Raw genomic sequence first — 19,155 nt, 5'->3', positions numbered from 1 at the left:
TCTAATTATTGTGTAAATTGAGAAAGGATTTTTGTAACCTGACCACAGTGGGAAGTAAAACATTTGTTTCTAACGTGAAAAGGGGATGTGAGATCCAGCCCAAGCTGTACTGACCCTGGAGCTTAAAGAAGACAGAAGTAGTGGAGGGTTCAGAAGGTATTCATAAAGAAATCAAAGCCACCCAGAATTATTCTGTCAGTTTCTCCACACACCGAGCACACTGATTTTTAAAATAGTCTCCAGTTGTCCAACGGCATTGCCTGGTGTTAGAGCAACCTCCTAGAGAAAACTCACACTTTGAAATAAATATATGAAAAAGGGGTTTGCATGACTATATCAGGAAATAAATTCAGACAAGAGGTAGACAAAGAAGTTACAGCATGTCAATAGAGTTTCTTCCCTTTTCACTTCAATTTTCACAAGCTAATGTAGCTAGCACACAGAAAAGACCCTGGAATGGGCCTGAACCTGAACTCCAGCTCTGCCACTCACTAGTTATATCTCTTGGGCAAGTAACTTTTCTTCTTCCAGGGCACATATTTTTTTCCATCTGTAAATGGGAATAACGCCTACCTATAACACCCCTATAAGAACTATAGGTAATGTTTATTAAGTGACTGGCTCATTGTAAGCATTCAATAAATAAAACAAGTATGATTTACCTTTCCTTGTTCCTTATCTCTGGGTGATCACCAATCTTGATGAGCCAAACCTCCTAAACATCTCTTGGACCCCGGGGTTTACTCCATACCTCACTATCACCTGCTGTCTGGATTACTTGCAGTCCCTAATCCAATCTAGCAATCTAGGATGATTCTTTTATTTTTAAATCCTTACCAGAGGACATGCTTATTGATCTTAGAGAGCAATTGCCTTCTCATACATGCCCTAACTGGGTACTGAACCCACAGCTTAGGTATGTGCCCTGATTGGAAATCAAACCCACAACCTTGTGGTCTATGGGATGATGCTCCAACCAGCTGGACCACACCAGCCAGGACTAGGGCAATGTTTTTTAAGCTTTTAATCCTGTTACCCTCCAGTTTTTTTTACTTCGGAATAGTTCCCCGTTTTTTCAGGGATTACGTCTCAAATCACACTGCTCTGCTCAGCCCTGCAACCTTGTTCCTCTTGCCAGTTTTTACCAGGCATCCCAGCGCTTCTCTCAGTTCTGCACAGCAGACTGAGAGACAGCGGAAGCGAAGGCAGAGAAGAGGGTGAGTGCATGGCAAGTGGCAGGCAGGGTAAAGTAACTGGTGGGAAAGCGCATGCACATTTTACTAGTCTAGTGCTATTTAGCAGGCATTAGTGGTTGAGTGATGAGCTTCAAACACAGTATGTGTAGCTCTTGCTAGAGACTCAGTAGCACAGTGCTGATTGGCACTACAGTAGAAATCATTCCTCTGGTGCATGTTAACTCGTATTTATTTCCTCTAGGTATGAATCAGTTACCTGACTCAAAAGACAACAGCAGCAAGACCATACAGTAAATTAAGTGCACAGGTTAGATGACTTCTGGAGTTTGGATGGTGTCAGGACACCCAGGACAGAAATTATCTTGCTATTTTGCAAAGAGCAGGAATTTAAATTACAGGGATATGGAGAGCTGAAAGAAAAGAAAGTGATCACTAATGCTTGGGGGAAAAAATGCACTAGTCTGGACTAGGCAAACCCAAATTATGTACCCTCCGCTGGCATCTCGTGCACCCGATGGGGCCAACAAATTGCACTTTCGGGATTGGGGTCGAGCCTGCTTCTAGGCAGGAAGTGTTCCTCCAGGAAGTCACCCTGCCTTCGCTGGACTGCAGGGAGCAGCTGCTAGGACCGCTGGTCCTGTTTCCAAGGCTGTAACACAGCTCAGTGGAGGGCAGCAGCTCCACTAGTTGGGGTGAGAACTGACTTCACTTTAACCTCTCAGCCCCTAGAAGGCAGCAAGGTGTTGTTAGTCCTCTACCCTTGGCCACCACCCTCCCAATCACTCACGTCTGATAGCTCCGGGGCGCCGTGCTGCCACATCAGATGACACTGGTTTTCTGCATCCTGAGCCAAAACTACAGGGACAGGACCAGCGCAGTTGCCTGACCATGGTCTCCAAGGTTCCTAATGGCTTCAAAGAAATGAGGTTCTTTGTCAAGGGAGCTTGACGTGAAGTTCCAACAAACCAGCAGCTGCAGTTGCTGCAGTTCTGTCTTCAGCTTCATGCCGTTTCCATCAGCGAAATGCAAACCAGGTCGTTCCCAGTTCAAAAGCAATCAAGCAAGTAATGGCAAGCAGAGAATCCACCAGAAACAAACACCTGCTTTCCAATGACAAATATGGCAACACTCTGTTAGCTAAGAGGGTGACTTTCTGTGTTGTTGCATTGGGCACACAATAGCAACACAAATTGGAATAGGATGGAACCTGTCCCCCAACTGGCAGAGTCACCCTAAAGGAGTGGGGAGATCAGTAATCATCCCAGCTTGGTGTAATAATGAATTGTGTCAAAACTAACTCCTAAATGATGCCAAGTGGAAAGCAAGTGTCAAAGACCACATTAAAATATGGCCATTGATGGGAGGAAATAAAGTACATTTGAAACCTAAAATAAAAGGGAACTGCTCCACTGGCAAGTGGGTTATTTCTGGTCTTTGACAAACCCATGCTCCTACCTCCTTCCACCAATACAACTTTAATTGGCCAGTGTCCATTACTTTTGAAGCCTGTTTGGTTTTCATACAGTTTTTTCTTCTTCCTCATAAACTAATACAAAGAGATTTTAATGATTTAATGCTAATAGAGAACCCAGGATTGCCACAACAAGCCACCAAAAACAGCGATGGCTCTGAATGGTAGTGAAACAACACTGCGAAGGCAGAGAGGTCTGTCCCGATTGTCGGGTCACTGAAAACCAAAACACCTAGGCTTACCTCCAGGGTTAGTGGTTGACCAAATCATGGAAACCAGAGAGTCATTTCAGGAAAGTAGTGTCATCTCTAGGGCTCCCAGGCACCCGCTCCTCATACCCTCCAACCACACTCCAATCAGAACAGGCAAGTCTAAATCAAATAGTCTGGATCAGCAGTGGAGTAGGTATGACTTTGCTGTACCATAAATGGGCACAAGAATCGTCACTTTGCTTTATTTTTCTAAAGCAAACAAAATTCATCTCTAAGCCCTAATTCCCCAAGTATTGAAGCAAAGAGTCTTTTTTCAGCTTCTTTAGCTGATCCTGTTTAACACACGTGGAGCTGCCCAGGAGCTACAAAGTCCAGAAAACTCGAGGAAGACCTTAGAGCTTCGGTCCATCACGGTCGTGCCTGAGCTGTTCATACAGGGGCTATTGCCCAAGCTGCTGCAATTCATTCACAGGCAGGACACTCCTTTCCGAGATTCGTGAGTCCTGAGGCAGGCAGTTAGTGTTCAATTTTCCCAGCAGCTACGTGCCCTCCAAGAGACCCCTTGCTATTGGTCTTGACCCCACATGGAAGTGGGGTGCAGGGCCTGACACCCTTTGAACCAGGAAGTTCAAAGTTCTGTCATCTTATATCTAGCCAAATTTGCTTCCTCAATACCATGGCCTCAGTGAACCTCCTCCCCAGTTTATCCTCCCCCCACAATGGACTTAGTCTCCCGGACAAAAGCCTGTATGAGACTAGTGTTCCAGGAGCTTGGAAACTTGTGCTTTATTCCAAGAACTATAATGCTCTTCTTATAAGAGCTTATTTTAGTCTTTAACGAAGAAAATTATGCAATAAAAACAATTCTGCCAAAACAGCATTGTAGTGAGGCATTCTCTTGGGTTACTTTTTATATAGCAGAATAAGAATTAATTACACAAGGCTACATGAACTGATGAAAGTTTTTTTATAACTTTTAAATGACTCTTTGTTTAATACATTACTGGGATGTTCTAGAAAACAATTTTTTAAAAAAAACAAAAGATTTTTTATTCTCCTGCAGTGTTTAAACATGTATTTTCAACTACATGCTACCTTTAAAGATGGTCATCAGAGGATGCTGTGCAATTTAAAAATCTATGCTGGCAGAACTCAAAAGATGTTGTGCTTCTGTATCTGTTTATGAGGAAGGATTCTGAGCCACACAAAATGTCATCATTTTGTAGTTACCCTTATTTTTCAATTGCTGTCTGCTCCTGCTGTCTCTGAGATTATTCACTAATTTGATTCTAAAAGACTACTTGATTCTTGTAATTTAATAAAAAATAAAGAACTCCTTTTTTTCAAAGAAGTCCTAATTTTAATTCTTTAATAATAAATAATTAGATGTATTTTCAGGGCCCAAAGAGGGAGAAACCTGTTAAAAGAAGTAATCTTTGGTTCTCTTTATATTCTTCCCAAGTCAATGCTAAAGAACACCTAGTAATTACCCAGGCTAGTTTCATCCTTCCCCTGATGGGTTAACTCATCTTATCATACATCTTAATAGTTACGGGCTTGTGTTTGGTGTGGTGCAACGAGGAAGCATTTGCTTGCCATCCATAACCGCCTGATACTGTGATATTGTGTAACTACTTCAAAGGGGGGAGGGCATTTTGATCCCCTTAAGTTATTTCTCCTGGAACTGAAGTTATGGTCAGTGAAAACATTCAATTATGACTCTATTATATCATTTGAGGTAAGTGTAATGAACAAGTAACTTAAAAGTAAAAGAACAAGAAAGCATGACTTTGACACAGAGATTTCTTTCCCCAGAAATCTTGTATGTACTGTCTGTTTTATTTGGTTCAATATATGCATTTTATCTTTGGGGGAAAGGTGTTTATACATCCCAGATTATTTTGTTGCATTATAATAGACAATAGTCATAATTTATTCTTCCTATTTGTTTCCCATGTTAGAGAAAAATAATGAATATGATGTATTGGGGGCTTCAGGACTGGAAAAGGGAATTTGACCAACAATCTCTCAGAATTTTGACTAATCCTCTAAACTAAAACCATCCTTAAAAGAAAAAAAAATCCAGGGTTTAAGGTATTCTGAAGAATGTGCTATAGGACCTCTGTAAAAGTGGTGGGGTGGACACATAGGTTTATGTTTGCTCCCTTCCCAAATCCCAATGAAATAGCAACAAAACAGGTTTTTAAAGGTACAAATCACAAGGGCAAAGGAAAAGAAGACAAGATAACAATAGATGAGAAATGCCAAAATGTTGTAACATGGGAAGGGGGTAGAGGATGGGTAAGTAACAGCATAATGAAGACAGATGACACTAAGTGTCTGCAGAAGGAAAATCAGTGAGCACCTAGAACAGAGTAGTAACTGACTCTGAAGGCAGAGCTGCAGAGTGATGCTGTAAACAGGATTACTGGTGAGAAGTGCATGTAGAGAGTTGTTCCACTTCCAGATCTTCTGCTGCTGGCTGGGACACCAGATCACTGCTCCTCGCCACTCCCTGAAGAAGGATGGGAGTGTTCTCTGTGGGAGGATGAGCCAGAAAGACCCTGAACTTGGGACACAGCTACAGCTAAAGGCAGGAGGGTGCAATGACATAGTGAATACCAGAAGATAAGTGAATTCTGGAGCAGCAAGCCAGTCCCCTAGCTCTCACCCCGCCCCTACTGAGCTCCTTGATTTCTGCATGCCAACATTACCTCCCAGGCAGGAGTTGGTATGACTCCTTTCTTAGATAAATGTATGAACCTGGAGAAAAGGCCTACACATACCACTATTGGAGGCACACAGTGAGATGGCTAGTCTTGTCCAGTTGCTGGTGGTGAGATTCACCCAAGCTCACAGATTTTCCACTCAGCTTCGTAACGTTTAACTCTTAAACATATACAATCAGCAAAGGTCACCAGATATTTGATAACAGCCACAGTGTGAACAACAGCTCAAAGTATATACTTAGAGATCAGGAACTCAGAACATGTGGGGGCTAAACAAAACAATATCTAAACTATAATGAGTATCTCAGAGAAGTGACAAAATACCATATCCACAGAACAATCAAGAATGCTATAATAAAGAAATAATCAGAGAATAAAAAGGAGCCCCTGAGATGATTTAAACATTTAGCAAAAAGAGTTGATATAATTTGAGATATATTCCCAGAAATAGAATAAAAAGATTTAAAAAAAAAGGAGAGAGAACTGAGAGAATTAGAGACTAAAGCAATCAAACAGCCAATTCATAGGAATTCTCAAAAGGAATTACAGAGGAAAAGGAAATATAAAATAAATTTTATATTTATAAAAATATAAAACTGAACAAAACTGAAGGACACAGATTTCCACATCAAAAAGATACCAACTGTCTGGTGCAATGGTATGGAGTAAAATTCATAGCAATGTACATTATCATGAAGTTCCAGAGCACCAGGGATAAAGAGAAAATTTAAGATTTAGGGACAATGATATTCAACCTAAAATCTCTTTCCCAGTCAAACAGTCAAGTGTGAGAGGAAAGAAGAAAAAGCTATGGAAGGACAGAAAAACTGTGCCTCTTTGCATCCTTAATCAGCAAACCCCCAAAGGACATGTTCCACCACTTTTTAAAAAGAGCAAATAAGAAAGGAAACAGGGTTCTAACACAGGAGGGACCTGAAGGAAATTAGCAAGATTAAGAGAGAAATGTTGTCCAACATTGGCAGCTATACTACAGGTTAAGAGCAACCAATCCACACTGCAGCAAGGGGGAGCAGGGCTCCCAGTGTGTGGACTCCATGGGGAACCCTAACTTGGAGATGGCCCAGAATGTCTGAACCTACTGCGGGGGCTCTGACCACTCTGGCTGAGACTCTGGGTGACAGTTAATACATGAATGAGTACGTGGACAGCTAAGTAAACAGAAAAACAAGGCAATTACAAATACCAAGAAAAAAACAAAAAACTTAAGAATGGAAACAACCAAATTATGCTGTAATATTATACTCATCTGTGAGTGTGACTACTTGCTTATAAGGAGGAACAACAATGGCAGAAGAATTGAGAGATAGCTAAATTTTCTTCTCCCTTGGTGGAAATAAAAAGAAAATGTCTGTGATTGAAAATCAAGAAAGAGCAGTGTAAACATGCTCCTGAGATATATGGCAGTAAATACTAGAAGAAATAGCTAGAAAAGTTCAACAGGGAGTACCTCTAATGTTGGGTGTTAGTTAGATGAGAAAGATTAGGACAAAAGACTTAAAATGCTGTGATTAAAGATCTGATGAGAGTTCATTTAAATGCATTTGGCAAAAAAAAAGGGGTTTTTTTGGTGATTTCTGTGACATACAGCATTGTAAGATGGTAACTGGAATTATGACAGATAACATTATACCAGGACATACCTGATTTCTAGAAACTTTATACAATTTCTGGAACACTTTTATTATATAACATATACTCATACAAAGATAACCCAAGGAACTGTTAAATATCACTTTTATTTCACAGTGTTTGCCATGTAATTTAACATATCAAATAAACCTGAGTAGTTTAACATTTTTAAAAAGATTTTATTTATTTATTTTCAGAGAGAGAGGAAGTGAGGGAGAAAGAGAGGGAGAGAAACATCAATGTGTGGTTGCCTCTCACATGCTCCCAACTGGGGACCTGGCCTGCAACCCAGGCATGTGCCCTGACTGGGAATTGAACCAGTGACCCTTTGGTTTGCAGGCCAGCACTCAATCCACCGAGCCACACCAGCCAGGGCAGTTTAACATTATTTATAAGGACAGAGAACAAATCTTTGCCAGAGGCCTTTTACAAAATCTCAAAGTCAGTTTAAGGTCAAGAAGACTTTATTTAGAATTTGGTTTTTGGGAAGTTGTAAAAAATGTCAAAAGATTTGAACACTGATTATACAGGATCACAGGTAATTATAAAACACAACAAGTTATAATTTAACCAAATGACAAAGATTTCAAAGGCAAATGCAGAAAGTAACACACTTGAGGAAAAAAAAACTTTTCCCTTTGAATACTGAGAAGACTTGGTTTTCTTAAGGAATTGAAGACTGAATAAGGAACACGAAGCACAGGGAGTTATCCCCATAAGACAGAGTCTTGTTTCCCAGGCAAGTTATTTAATCAGTAAAGGGAAATCTTTACAATAATTTAAGAACACTTTGTCCTTTTATCAGAGAGAGAAAATTAAATTCTGGTTTTGCCCAGGCACACTATTGCTATTAAAGGTTATTTTTAAAACTTTTATAGTAACTTAATTCAATTTTTGCCAGCTTGACTACACAACATAAGAATCTCTCCCTTTTTTTCTCCCTCCACCTTTTTCTCTTTGCCTCACTTTCCATACCTATTTAGGTTTTATCCTTTATCTTTTTTTTCCCTAATGTAAAATAACCTCTAAATTCGGACAAAATTACTTCCTTTTCCCCTTAACAAAAATGTGTCCTCATATTACAAACCTTTTGCTACCCAAAACTCATCTTACTTTCCTTGTAAAAATCACAAAAACAACTTAAAAGTTAAACATAGGGCTTTTTTTTCCTGCCATGCTGACATACATTAAAAACTATCCACTTGGCATATAGTTTTTTCCTTTACACTTATTATTTCTAGTAGTTTCATTCACTTATAGATTAGAATTCTTAACCTTTAGTAACCTTAATTTCAAATTAAAGCTAAGAAGTAAGCAATTGTCGACTGCCTGCCATGTGCTAACACTGTGTAGTAGATCAGCATATTCATGCATACATCATTTCATAACTTCTAGAGACATATCCCTTTCCTTTTTTCATTGCATTTATTAAGGGGACATTGGTTCACAAAAACATGCAGGTTCCAAGTGTACAACTCAACAAAACATCATCTGCACACTGCATTGTGCATCCAACACCCCAAGCAAAGTCTCTTTATGCCCCCATTTCCCCCTTTTGCCCACCTCTGCCTACCCCTCACCCCTTTCCCTCTAGCTACCACCCCTCTGCCGTCTGTGTCTGTGTGTTATGTGTGTATACTTTTAGTTAATCCTTTCATCTTCTTTCATCCAGTTCCCCCAGTCCTCCTCCCCTCTGACAGCTGCCAGTCTGTTCCATGTTTCTATGCCTCTGTTTCTGGTTTGTGTGTCAGGTTATTTTGTTCATTAGATTCCACATACAAGTGAGATCATATGGTATTTGGTTTTCTCTGACTGGCTTATTTCACTTGGCATAATAATCTCCAGGTCTATCCATGCTGTCACAAAAAGTAAGATTTCTTTTTTATTTTATAGCTGAGTAAGTATTCCATTCTGTGAATGCACCAGCTTTTTTATCCACTCATCTACTGATGGGCACTTGGGCTGTTTCCAGATTGTGGCTGTTGTAAATAACACTGCAATGGACACAGGGTGCACATACTCTTTTGGATTAGTGTTTCAGGTTTCTTAGGGTATTTTTGCAGAAGTGGAATCATTGAGTCAAAAGACAGTTCCATTTTTAATTTTTTGAGGGAACTCCTTACTTTTAGATGTGGAAAGACAGATATTAAAAAATATACATATTTCAATTGTGACTGCTCACCAATAAGCCTTTTTATGGTTTAAACATGGACACAAGAGCTGTCTCCAAAGAGCATGTAAAAGATGCAGGCTTCTCAAGATTGCAGGGCCACTCCAAAGATAGCCTAAAAAAGCAAAGACCTCATTGTCACAAGTAGTAAAGGAACTTCTTTCTCTCACAAGGTGACACACTTTAATCACAGACCCATTAACCTGTGTACAGAAAGCTGATGTAGAGATGGGAATTCTTCCAGCATAAACAAGGCAACAAAGGTAGAGATGACAATGGCCTTTTATATACTGGGACTCTTTATTAAGACAAATGCCCTTGAAAGTTGGCATGGCTGGACAAGGAGAATGCTGCTTGACACATGTCTTAGGCTGCTAGCCAGCTAGTTCGCTGCCCTGTGCAAACTTGACAATCCAAGACCCTGTCCACCCCCCAAGTGGTAGAAACCAGAGAATATTCTCACTGGTTACAAAGCCAGGTTTTTTGTACATAAAATAAGACAAATGGAGATGTGCACCTTATGATTTTTATCCTCATGAAAAATAACACAAAAGACAGTGACAAAAGAAAACACAACTATTTATGGCAGGCTAAGAATCAATAACTTATGGGTACCCAAAACCAAATTTACAAGAGTCACAACTCAAAATCTATTTTACAAATGTTTTCTCCTGCCATTATAAATTTGGGAAGGAGGGAACAAGGAGAAATTTTTATCCTCCTCTCTTGACATCAGATGTGGGACACTGACATGGTGAGAACTCTTACCTTCTGCCGTCTGTCATCAGTTATCCCTCGTCTCACCCGCAGTCTCTAGAGACAGTGGGGTATCCCAGTCTTTTACTGCCCCATCCTCATTGCCAGAAACTGTACAGGAGGAAAAGAATGTCTTCCCTTCTACCCTTTCAAGGTTTCAGCTGGGTCTCTGTAACAAAAGATAGATTAACAAGAGAAAACAAACATTTATTTTTTATTTTTTATTTATACTTTTTGATTATGCTATTATAATTGTCCTGATTTTCCCCCCTTTGACCCCCTTCACCCAGCATGCTCCACTCCCTCAAGCAATCCCCACACCATTGGGTCAGGTGTATAAGTTCTTTGGCTACTCCATTTCCTAGACTATACTTTACATCCCCATGGCTATTCTGTAATTACCTATTTCTACTTCTTAATCCTCTCACCTCTTCACCATTTCTCTCCCTTGCCCCCTCCCATCTGGCAAGCATGTGGTAACTAACTTCTTTTCTCTTGCTGCTTTTAGAGTCTCTCTTATCTTTAACCTTTGTCCTTTTAATTATGATGTGCCCTGGAGTGGGTCTTTTTGCATCCCTCATAATTGGGACTCTCTGTGCTTCCTGGACTTGCACGTCTATTTCCTTCACCAAATTAGAGAAGTTTTCTTTCATTATTTTTTCAAATAGAGTTCCAATTTCTTGCCCTTTCTCTTTTCCTTCTGGCACCCCTATGATACAAATGTTGGACCTTTTCCATTTGTCCCAGAGGCTATTTATACTACCCTCATTTTTCTTTGAATTCTTTTTTCTTCCTGTTGTTCTGATTGGTTGGTTTTTTTTTTTTTTGGTTCCTTATGTTCCAAATCATTGATTTGATTCTTGGCTTCATCCACTCTATTGTTGTTTCCCTGTAAATTGTTATTTACTTCAATTAGTGTATCCTTTGTTTCTGACTGGATCTTTTTTATTCTGCTGAGGTCCTCCCTAAGTCCCTTGAGCATCCTTATAACCAGTGTTTTGAACTCTGCATCTGATAGATTACTTATCTCCATTTAGTTTAGCTCTTTTTATTTTTTTTTTTTGAGTTTTGATCTGTTCTTTCATTTGGGCTACTTCTCTTTGTCTCCTCATTTTGGCAGCCTCCCTGTGTTTGTTTCTGTGTATTATGTAGAGCTGCTGTGACTCCCTGTCTTGGTAGTGTGGCCTAATGTAGTAGGTGTCCTATAGGGTCCAGTAACACAGCCTCCCCTATTACCCAAGCTGGGTACTCAAGGTGCATCCTTTGTGTGGGCTGAGTACACCCTCTTCTTGTAGTTGAGCCTTGACTACTATTGGCAGATCAATGGGAAGAATTTACCCAGGCCAGTCAGCGGCAATGATGGCTGTGACCACTGATCTCTAGCCTCCACCATCCCTGGAGGATCAGCTGTGCAGGGACAGGGTGGTGGTGCTCTGCTGTGGTCTATAGCTGTCCACTGAACAGGCTGGCCCTGGGGTTTCCTGTGTTTTGCCTGGGGCACCCTGCCTCAGCTGTAAAGCAATCTGAGTTGGCTGCTACTTGTGCTGGGCTTGGAGATTCCTAGGTGAAGCCAAGCTGTGATTCTAATCTGGCTGCCACTAGGGCTCACTGAAGCCAGCTGCTGCCTGTTTGATAGGATTTAGAAGCAAAGACCAGCCATTCATATTGAAAAGCAGCTTGGGTGGGCCCATAGGTTTGCTAGGGCAGAGCTTGTGGGGATCTCCAAGGCGGGTCAAACAGTGTTAGCCAGATTGTTGGAGTTTCAAATATGGGACCAGCTTACTGGCTCTGTGGGGGGAGGGTTTAGCAAAGGGACAATGGCCTCTGCTTACCTTGATGCCAGACACTTCAGTTTTTCCCTGTATGCCTTTAAGTTGCTACCATGGTGCTGGAGCTCCGAGGGAGTAAGTCTGAGTAGGCGAGTCTGTGTGGAGGTTCCTTAAGAGGAACTGCTTGGGGCTCCAGCAATTTCTTTCCCTGATTCAATCCCCATTGGTTTTTGCAACCAGAAGTTGTGGGGCCTTACCATCCTGGCACTGGAGTTCTGGGATGGGGGGCCTGGTGTGGGATGGGACTCCTTGCTCCAAGATATTCCTCCCCAATTTTTATTCGCATGGGTGTGGTGACAGCCTGTCCTTTGTGCCCCTCCTACCAGTCTGGATGGATATGGTTTCTTTAACTCCATAGTTGTCAGACTTCCATTCAACTTGATTTTGTAGTTGTCAAACTTCCATTCAGCTCAATTTCTGATGTCTCTGAGTAATGGTTGTTCTATATTTTAGTTGTAATTTTGATGTGCTTTTGTGAAGAGGTGAGTCATGTCTGCCTACACCTTCATCTTGACTGGAAGTTGACAGATATGTCTATTAATATGCACATCTCATATATACTCAAAGATGTGGCTAAAACTTGGGCTTACATAGCATCTTCATCAAGAACAATACATTTTTAGAGAAATGACAAGACAGAGGAAATGTGTCTCAGACTTCAAAGTGCAGCAAACTGTGGGCACTAAATTTATGGGGGACTAATGGAAAATGGTGGCTAGTCAGTAAAGTTTGTTATGTAGCACCCTTGGTGCTGCCTCGGGCTTGATAAGCATCTAGGATTGTAGGTGGTTAATTGCTGTGCAGATTTATGATCTGCTTTCAGGCAAATAGCACAGAGCTTTTCATGGATATGCTTCTTTCAACTGCCTTCAGCTCAACATATTGCTTATGGTAAAGGGGCATGTTCTGTAGGTTTCATTATAATGCTCTTCTACATTATGATGACCCCTATGTTCTAACATGAAAATCTGAGGTAAGTCATTGTTGAAAAGGAGTTAGGAATGTTGTTCACATGAGGCTTATGTATAAACAAAAAATTTATCATAGTAACAAAAAAATCTGGCTGAACAACGTGGTGTTCTGCTATAGAACTATTAAAATGACAGACAGTGTGGCATGTTCTTTTGTGCAAAGAATATATAAAATAATGTCAAGTGAAAAAGACTAGACAACACAGTGCACACAGAACACTTTAATGAAATGAATGTTAATCAAAGATCAGAGCTCATTTTCAGTTGTGTAAAGTATTCATTTGTTTTTCTTTTCTTTCTAGTTGCTTAAATTATAATAGGAGGAAGTTCCTGTTTGGGAAACAGTGCTAATACCAATTCTTCATGAGCCAGGTCTTTAAACAATCTAATTTCTTCATTTTCCTGTACGCTAATTCTTTTAACCTTTTAAAGTCATTGAACCAAAAACTGATTCCTGTTTTCCACATATCTCAGAGGGCGGAACCTCCAAACCACTAGGAGAAGAAGGAAGTTGAGAGATGTTAAATACTGGGGCCAGGCTACCCTGGCCAGGCTAGAGGTCTAGCTTTCCAGTCAACATGAAGGTTCTCCTCATTCTGGGGCTTGTCCTGCTTTCTGTCACTGTCCAGGGCAAGGTGTTTGAAAGGTGCGAGCTGGCCAGAACTCTAAAAAGACTTGGAATGGATGGCTACAAGGGAGTCAGCCTGGCCAACTGTAAGTTAACTCTTTTTCAGGCGTCCAAGTAGTCAGCCAGGTGTGGAACAGATTCTAATAGAGGATGAATAATAAAAAAGGGGTTTTGAGTGAATGGACTCTCAAAAAAATTTCTTTGAGTGTTTGTATACTTAAAATGGTTGAAAACATAAACTTGTTCCTTTAGAATCAGATATACTGATGAAGGAACGAGGGCATGGTGGAGAGGGTGCAAAATTCTGTACCATTCTAAAGAAACCACAGCCCACTGGAGCCTTCAAGTGCCACTGAATTTGCCAGTTGCCTCAGACTCAGTGGCATGTGGAGGCTGACTAATACATTTGAGCACCTGAGAAATCTCTGTCAGGTCTTTGGTACTTGATTCTAGCCATTTTCTGTGTGGAACTTGGGTTCTGTCAGCCTAGAGTAATGCAGCAATAATGCAGCATTTTTCTTTTCTTTTAAATTCTCCTGCATGACACAGGGCTTTTAATAGCAAAGTTTGTGAAAAAAAATTATGTTGAATTCTCAACACAGAGGCAATAGGAACCTATTTTCCTTCAGTCACTGTTTAAAGAAGGATCCCTGAAATGCAGCATGAAATTACATTTTATTATTCTTACTCACTCTAGTTGATTAACTGTTTTCATTTTCTTCCTTGCAATCCAACATGCACCTGTATAAAAGCTACTTTATATTTTAGTCCATATTTGACAATGTGTTTTTAGGTTGAATCCAGACATTTCCCCTTAATAACTATGTTTGAATGAGTGAGTGTGTAGTCTGATGGATATATGGGTGGATGGACTGATGAAATAGTCTTTCTGTTTTACATTTTTATGCTAATAAAGTCATTAGTAAAAAATATCAGCCATGTAGAACTGATTATTGTATGCAGTATGTCATGTGATATTGCTCTTTGTTACTAAAAATCAGTTCTTTTCAGGGATGTGTTTGGCCAAATGGGAAAGTAGCTACAACACACGAGCTACAAACTACAATCCTGGAAGCCAAAGCACTGATTACGGGATATTTCAGATCAACAGCCGCTACTGGTGTAATGATGGCAAAACCCCGCGAGCAGTTAACGCCTGTGGTATATCCTGCAATGGTAAGACAGAATCATGTCTGAGTGATGACCCAGGACCCGGCAGGTTACACTTACAAGACAAATTCAATACAAATGAAAATTCATCAGAGACCTAGGAAAATTCTATCTCAACTTCTAGAAACTCTTTATTATCCTCCTCATAATTTCCTAAGTCAGAAATTAAGGAGCTGGTATCATAAAAATTTTCTGTTTTATCATACACAAAAGTCCTGGAATGACCCACACTTATTTGGGGATGTTTAGGGATACTTTGGTTGTGTAGTCCTTTTTTAAAAAATTGTTTTTAATTTTTAAATATGAAATGTTCTAAATATATAGAAAATTAGAGACATTTGTGTAATAGAAAGTCACATGCCCATCACATACTTTAACAGTTGTTAAAATTTTGTCATATTAGCCCTGGCTGGCATAGCTCAGTGGATTGAGCGTGGGCTGCGAACCAAAGTGTCGCAGGTTCAATTCCCAGTCAGGCCACATGCCTGGGTTGCAGGCCATGGCCCCCAGCAACCACATGTTGATGTCTCTCTCTCTCTCTCTCCCCCGCTCACTTCCCTCTCTAAAAAATAAATAAATAAAATCTTTAAAAAAAAATTTCTGTCATATTTACTTATGTGTACATATGTACATATTTTTTTTGCTGAGTGATTTTAAAGTAAATTAGAAACATTATGATATTTCATCCCTAAATTCTTTAGTTTGCATCTCCAAAAAAAAAATACAGCGCCTATATAATTTTTGTCATATTTAACAAGGTAATGGACTAATTTGTTTAATTGGAGTGAAACAAATGTTCTATTAAACTCATAAAAAGAAATAATCTGTGGAATCTTTAATGCATAAAATATTAGAGCAGTATTGTAAAATTGATGTTAAATTTCTAAATGTTAAAAATTCCTCATAGAGAAGGTTATTCTTAGAATATTCTTTTGAAACCAGTTAATTTATTTAAAAATATTTCTGTGGTCACTGAATAAAGATTCTCACAGCCAAAAGATGTATGACCACATGTAACTTTTGGTATACATTCTTCTGGCATATATGTCAATCATGCATATGAATGTAAAGCTGTATTACACACATGTATATCCACAAATAGGCAAGCAATGTGGTTTTTTTTTTTTTATTTTTAGAGAGGGAAGGGAGGGAGATAGAGAGAGAGAAAGAGAGAAACATCAATGTGCGGTTGCTGGGGGTTATGGCCTGCAACCCAGGCATGGACCCTGGCTGGGAATCGAACCTGCGACACTTTGGTTCCCAGCCCGGCAATGTGGGTTTTAACAAGAATGAATGGGACTATATATGCTGTTTACAGTTTACTCTTTCATACACAATTATTTCTATTTTAACAAGTACTAATTTTTATTATTTTAAAAGGATGAATAGAATTCCACAGTATAAATATTTACTAATTTATTTTTTATTTTTTATTTTAATAATATTTTTTATTTATCCCAATAGATTAAAATGTTATAATTTTAACATAATATAAAATTATTAATTTATGTTCATAATAGGTCTTTTAAATCCAGTTTGCAGTTTAATTTGTAACACTCAATTTGGACTAGCCACATTTCAAGTGCTCGGTATGTCCTGGTGATGAAATAAACAAATGCCATATCCCACCTAACCCGGATTATTCTGTAATTTATTGATCCAGCCCTTACTGTTAAGTAGTCAGGCTGTTTCCATGTTCTGCTTTTATTAATTGCAATGAAAGAAGCATCTTTGGGTGTACTTCTTATTGTTTCTTTAGGGGAAATTTGCAGTAGTAGAATTGCTCACTAAAAAATTGCTAGGTTGGTTCCTCTTTTTCTATTTTATTTTTTACAGTGCCTATTACAAAGAAAACCATGACATTAGTTAATAATTCCAGAGCTTCCAATGACTTTGGTAAATGAGAAACAGAATGGTTTAGGTCATACCAGGTGGGACAGAATGGAGAAAACATTTCCCCTCAACGTTCACAGATACATGGACTCGTGAAAAATAATTATAGTGTCCATTCTTCAGCCTAAGGGAATAAAACTTACAATGAAATTTCTGTGAAAGTTGTTTTCATTCCTTGCCACCTCTTTTTCAGCTTTGCTGCAAGATGACATCACTCAAGCTGTATCATGTGCAAAGAGGGTTGTCAGGGATCCACAAGGCATCAGAGCCTGGTACGTTTTAAGCATTTAAGGGGAAAAAGCTGTTTTACCCTGCTGTTCGGAGAGCCAGAGAAGGTTTACAAAGACCACAGTCTGCTGCTGAGAACTGGAAGTTGCAGCTTTAGACTTCACACTAAATAATGTATCACTTAGAAGCAACAACTTTCAACTAATTCAGAATCTTTTTCTTTTACTTCTCAATTAATTTGAAGGGATTTCTAAAATATTTAAGATTCTCTACATTCTACCAGTTCCTGCTGATAGTTTGAAAATTTTGGGAACGAGGTAAATGTGGAATGCACTTTGCAGTTGCTGTCGGGGAATGCCCATGCCTCTTGGGTTCGGCATTCCATGCCTTAGGGAGGGCTTTGGGGGAAAGGGAAGCATTTGGTGTACGTTGCTCCATTTAATATAGCAATATTTGGATCTGTCAATAGTCTGTATTTTATATATTGATAAAATGTTTTGTTCTCTCAAAGCATGGGGCGTGTGTATATTACAATAAGGACATGCTTTAACCCGATCACTGATTGCTTTGCCTTTCCCTACAGGGTGGCATGGAGAAATCATTGCCAGAACCAAGACCTCACTTCGTATATTCAGGGTTGTGGAGTGTAACTGGAACTGTCCTTCTGCAGCTCATTTTGTCTCTTTTTTGTATTAAGAGAGTAGTTAAGTGAAAGTTCCCATTACTGTCCTTTCAAACAAATCATGTTTTTATAGAAGCAGGAGCAAAATGCAGTCTTTCTTCTAAGAGGCTAATGTTTTCCAATGTGGTTATTATGGGGTAGTAAGCCTACAATATATCTTGGTTTGCTAATAGAACTAATGCTGGTGAATATTTATCCAAAATCTTGATTATCAAATACCTCTCCAGTATATTCAGTTCTTAATCAGAGAAATAACCCAGACTTCATCTTGAATGTTACAGGTATGCCTCAATATTTGATAAATATGTAGCCAAAGACTGTCCTAAAACACACTGATCTTAGGCAAAATCTCAGTTGTGTAGGCATTTGATGTTTTCATCTGTTTGGTCGCCTCCCGAAACAGCAAAAGATAAATAACCATTCTTTGTTGGGCAATATACAATTTACAAAGAGCAGAGTGCCAAATGCCTCAAAATGAAGACAGCCTGAATCAAGAGTTTTGTTTTCATAAAGCATGACCTTTGGTTTAAATGTTTTCTTAGGAATGTTGCTTTTATACAGCTTTAAAAATGAACTCAATTTATATATCCATCTATTTTAGCCCTTTAGAGTATGCATCTTTATGCATACTCTTTTATGCATCTTGCTAATCATGAAGGAATTTGAAGAAGGATTAGATGTACTGCTCCTGTTTCTTAATTTTACAAGCTTAGATTCAAGCATTATGACTAAACTGGAGGCAGATGAGTTTGCAAGCATTTAAGTAATTGCTAATCAACCACCAGAGTGAGATTATCATGTAAAAAAACCATTATCAATAAAGTCTTTGCAACTCATACCTTTGTCTGTCTTTGTTTAGACCCCTCTAGTGTCTCTGAAGAAAAATATATATATTTGGAATAAATTACTTGGCCCTGTTAATATTTCCTTATATCCTCATCTGTACCCAAACAGCTGGATATTGCTGGGGAAAAATCCACAAGCATGCTGACATATCTCACTTCAAATTCACAACCACCAGTCCCATGGGGGCGCCCAAGTCTGCCGGACCATCTGAGTCACTTCTCTGCGGCCCTTCACTGTCGGGGTCCCCATTTTCCAAAATAACTAGTACTGTTTTACTTTTCCTTCCCTCTCTTCCAAGCCCTAGCACACATATCTAACCACTCACCTCTACTCGTCTCTGCATTCAGTATTGGCCTCATATTGAGACAGGATAGTGAGAAGCTAGGAAAATTCCTTGGCAAGTGGCATAGGGAAGCAGGCAGAAAGCTGAACATAATGGCCGAGCAATTTACAGCCCTGGACTTAGTTGTATTTCAGCTTCAGGCCCAGAAAATCAGCAAAACCAGGTGGGTGACACCAGGACCAACTGCAATGAGTAAAGACCCCTTGCCCTGCCACTGACCAATCAGAGATCATGACCTTGAAAGGGCAAACCTGAAAAAATGATGAATATTCTACTGCAGCTGTCCCCTGAGAACTCTCCTAAGGTTTCTGCCTGCTAGAAGGAGAGAAAAGCCTCAAGACAAAGGACTCAGGGCGTGCTCTCCACGTTCTTCCTTCAAGG

At 39.5% G+C, this 19,155-nt stretch overlaps 1 protein-coding gene across 1 annotated transcript; it reads left to right on the top strand.

Annotated features, from left to right (window-relative positions):
* Window positions 1-13,509: 13,509 nt before the first annotated feature.
* On the top strand, window positions 13,510-18,421 carry LYZ (lysozyme). Its single transcript, XM_028532760.2, has 4 exons — window positions 13,510-13,698; window positions 14,624-14,788; window positions 16,869-16,947; window positions 17,487-18,421. Exons 1-4 carry the CDS (start codon window positions 13,563-13,565, stop codon window positions 17,551-17,553), a joined length of 447 nt encoding a protein of 148 aa, XP_028388561.1. The 5' UTR covers window positions 13,510-13,562; the 3' UTR covers window positions 17,554-18,421.
* The last annotated feature ends 734 nt before the right edge of the window (window positions 18,422-19,155 follow it).

The sequence above is a fragment of the Phyllostomus discolor genome, chromosome 2, assembly GCF_004126475.2.
Source record: "Phyllostomus discolor isolate MPI-MPIP mPhyDis1 chromosome 2, mPhyDis1.pri.v3, whole genome shotgun sequence".
Classification (NCBI taxonomy): domain Eukaryota; kingdom Metazoa; phylum Chordata; class Mammalia; order Chiroptera; family Phyllostomidae; genus Phyllostomus; species Phyllostomus discolor.
This window is presented reverse-complemented; position numbering and strand designations above follow the sequence as displayed.

Coding starts and splice junctions, on each gene's coding strand:
- LYZ (XM_028532760.2), top strand. CDS start 13,563: ATGAAGGTTCTCCTCATTCTGGGGCTTGTCCTGCTTTCTGTCACTGTC. Junction 14,789..16,868: donor CTGTGGTATATCCTGCAATG/GTAAGACAGAAT, acceptor CCTCTTTTTCAG/CTTTGCTGCAAGATGACATC. Junction 16,948..17,486: donor CCACAAGGCATCAGAGCCTG/GTACGTTTTAAG, acceptor CTTTCCCTACAG/GGTGGCATGGAGAAATCATT.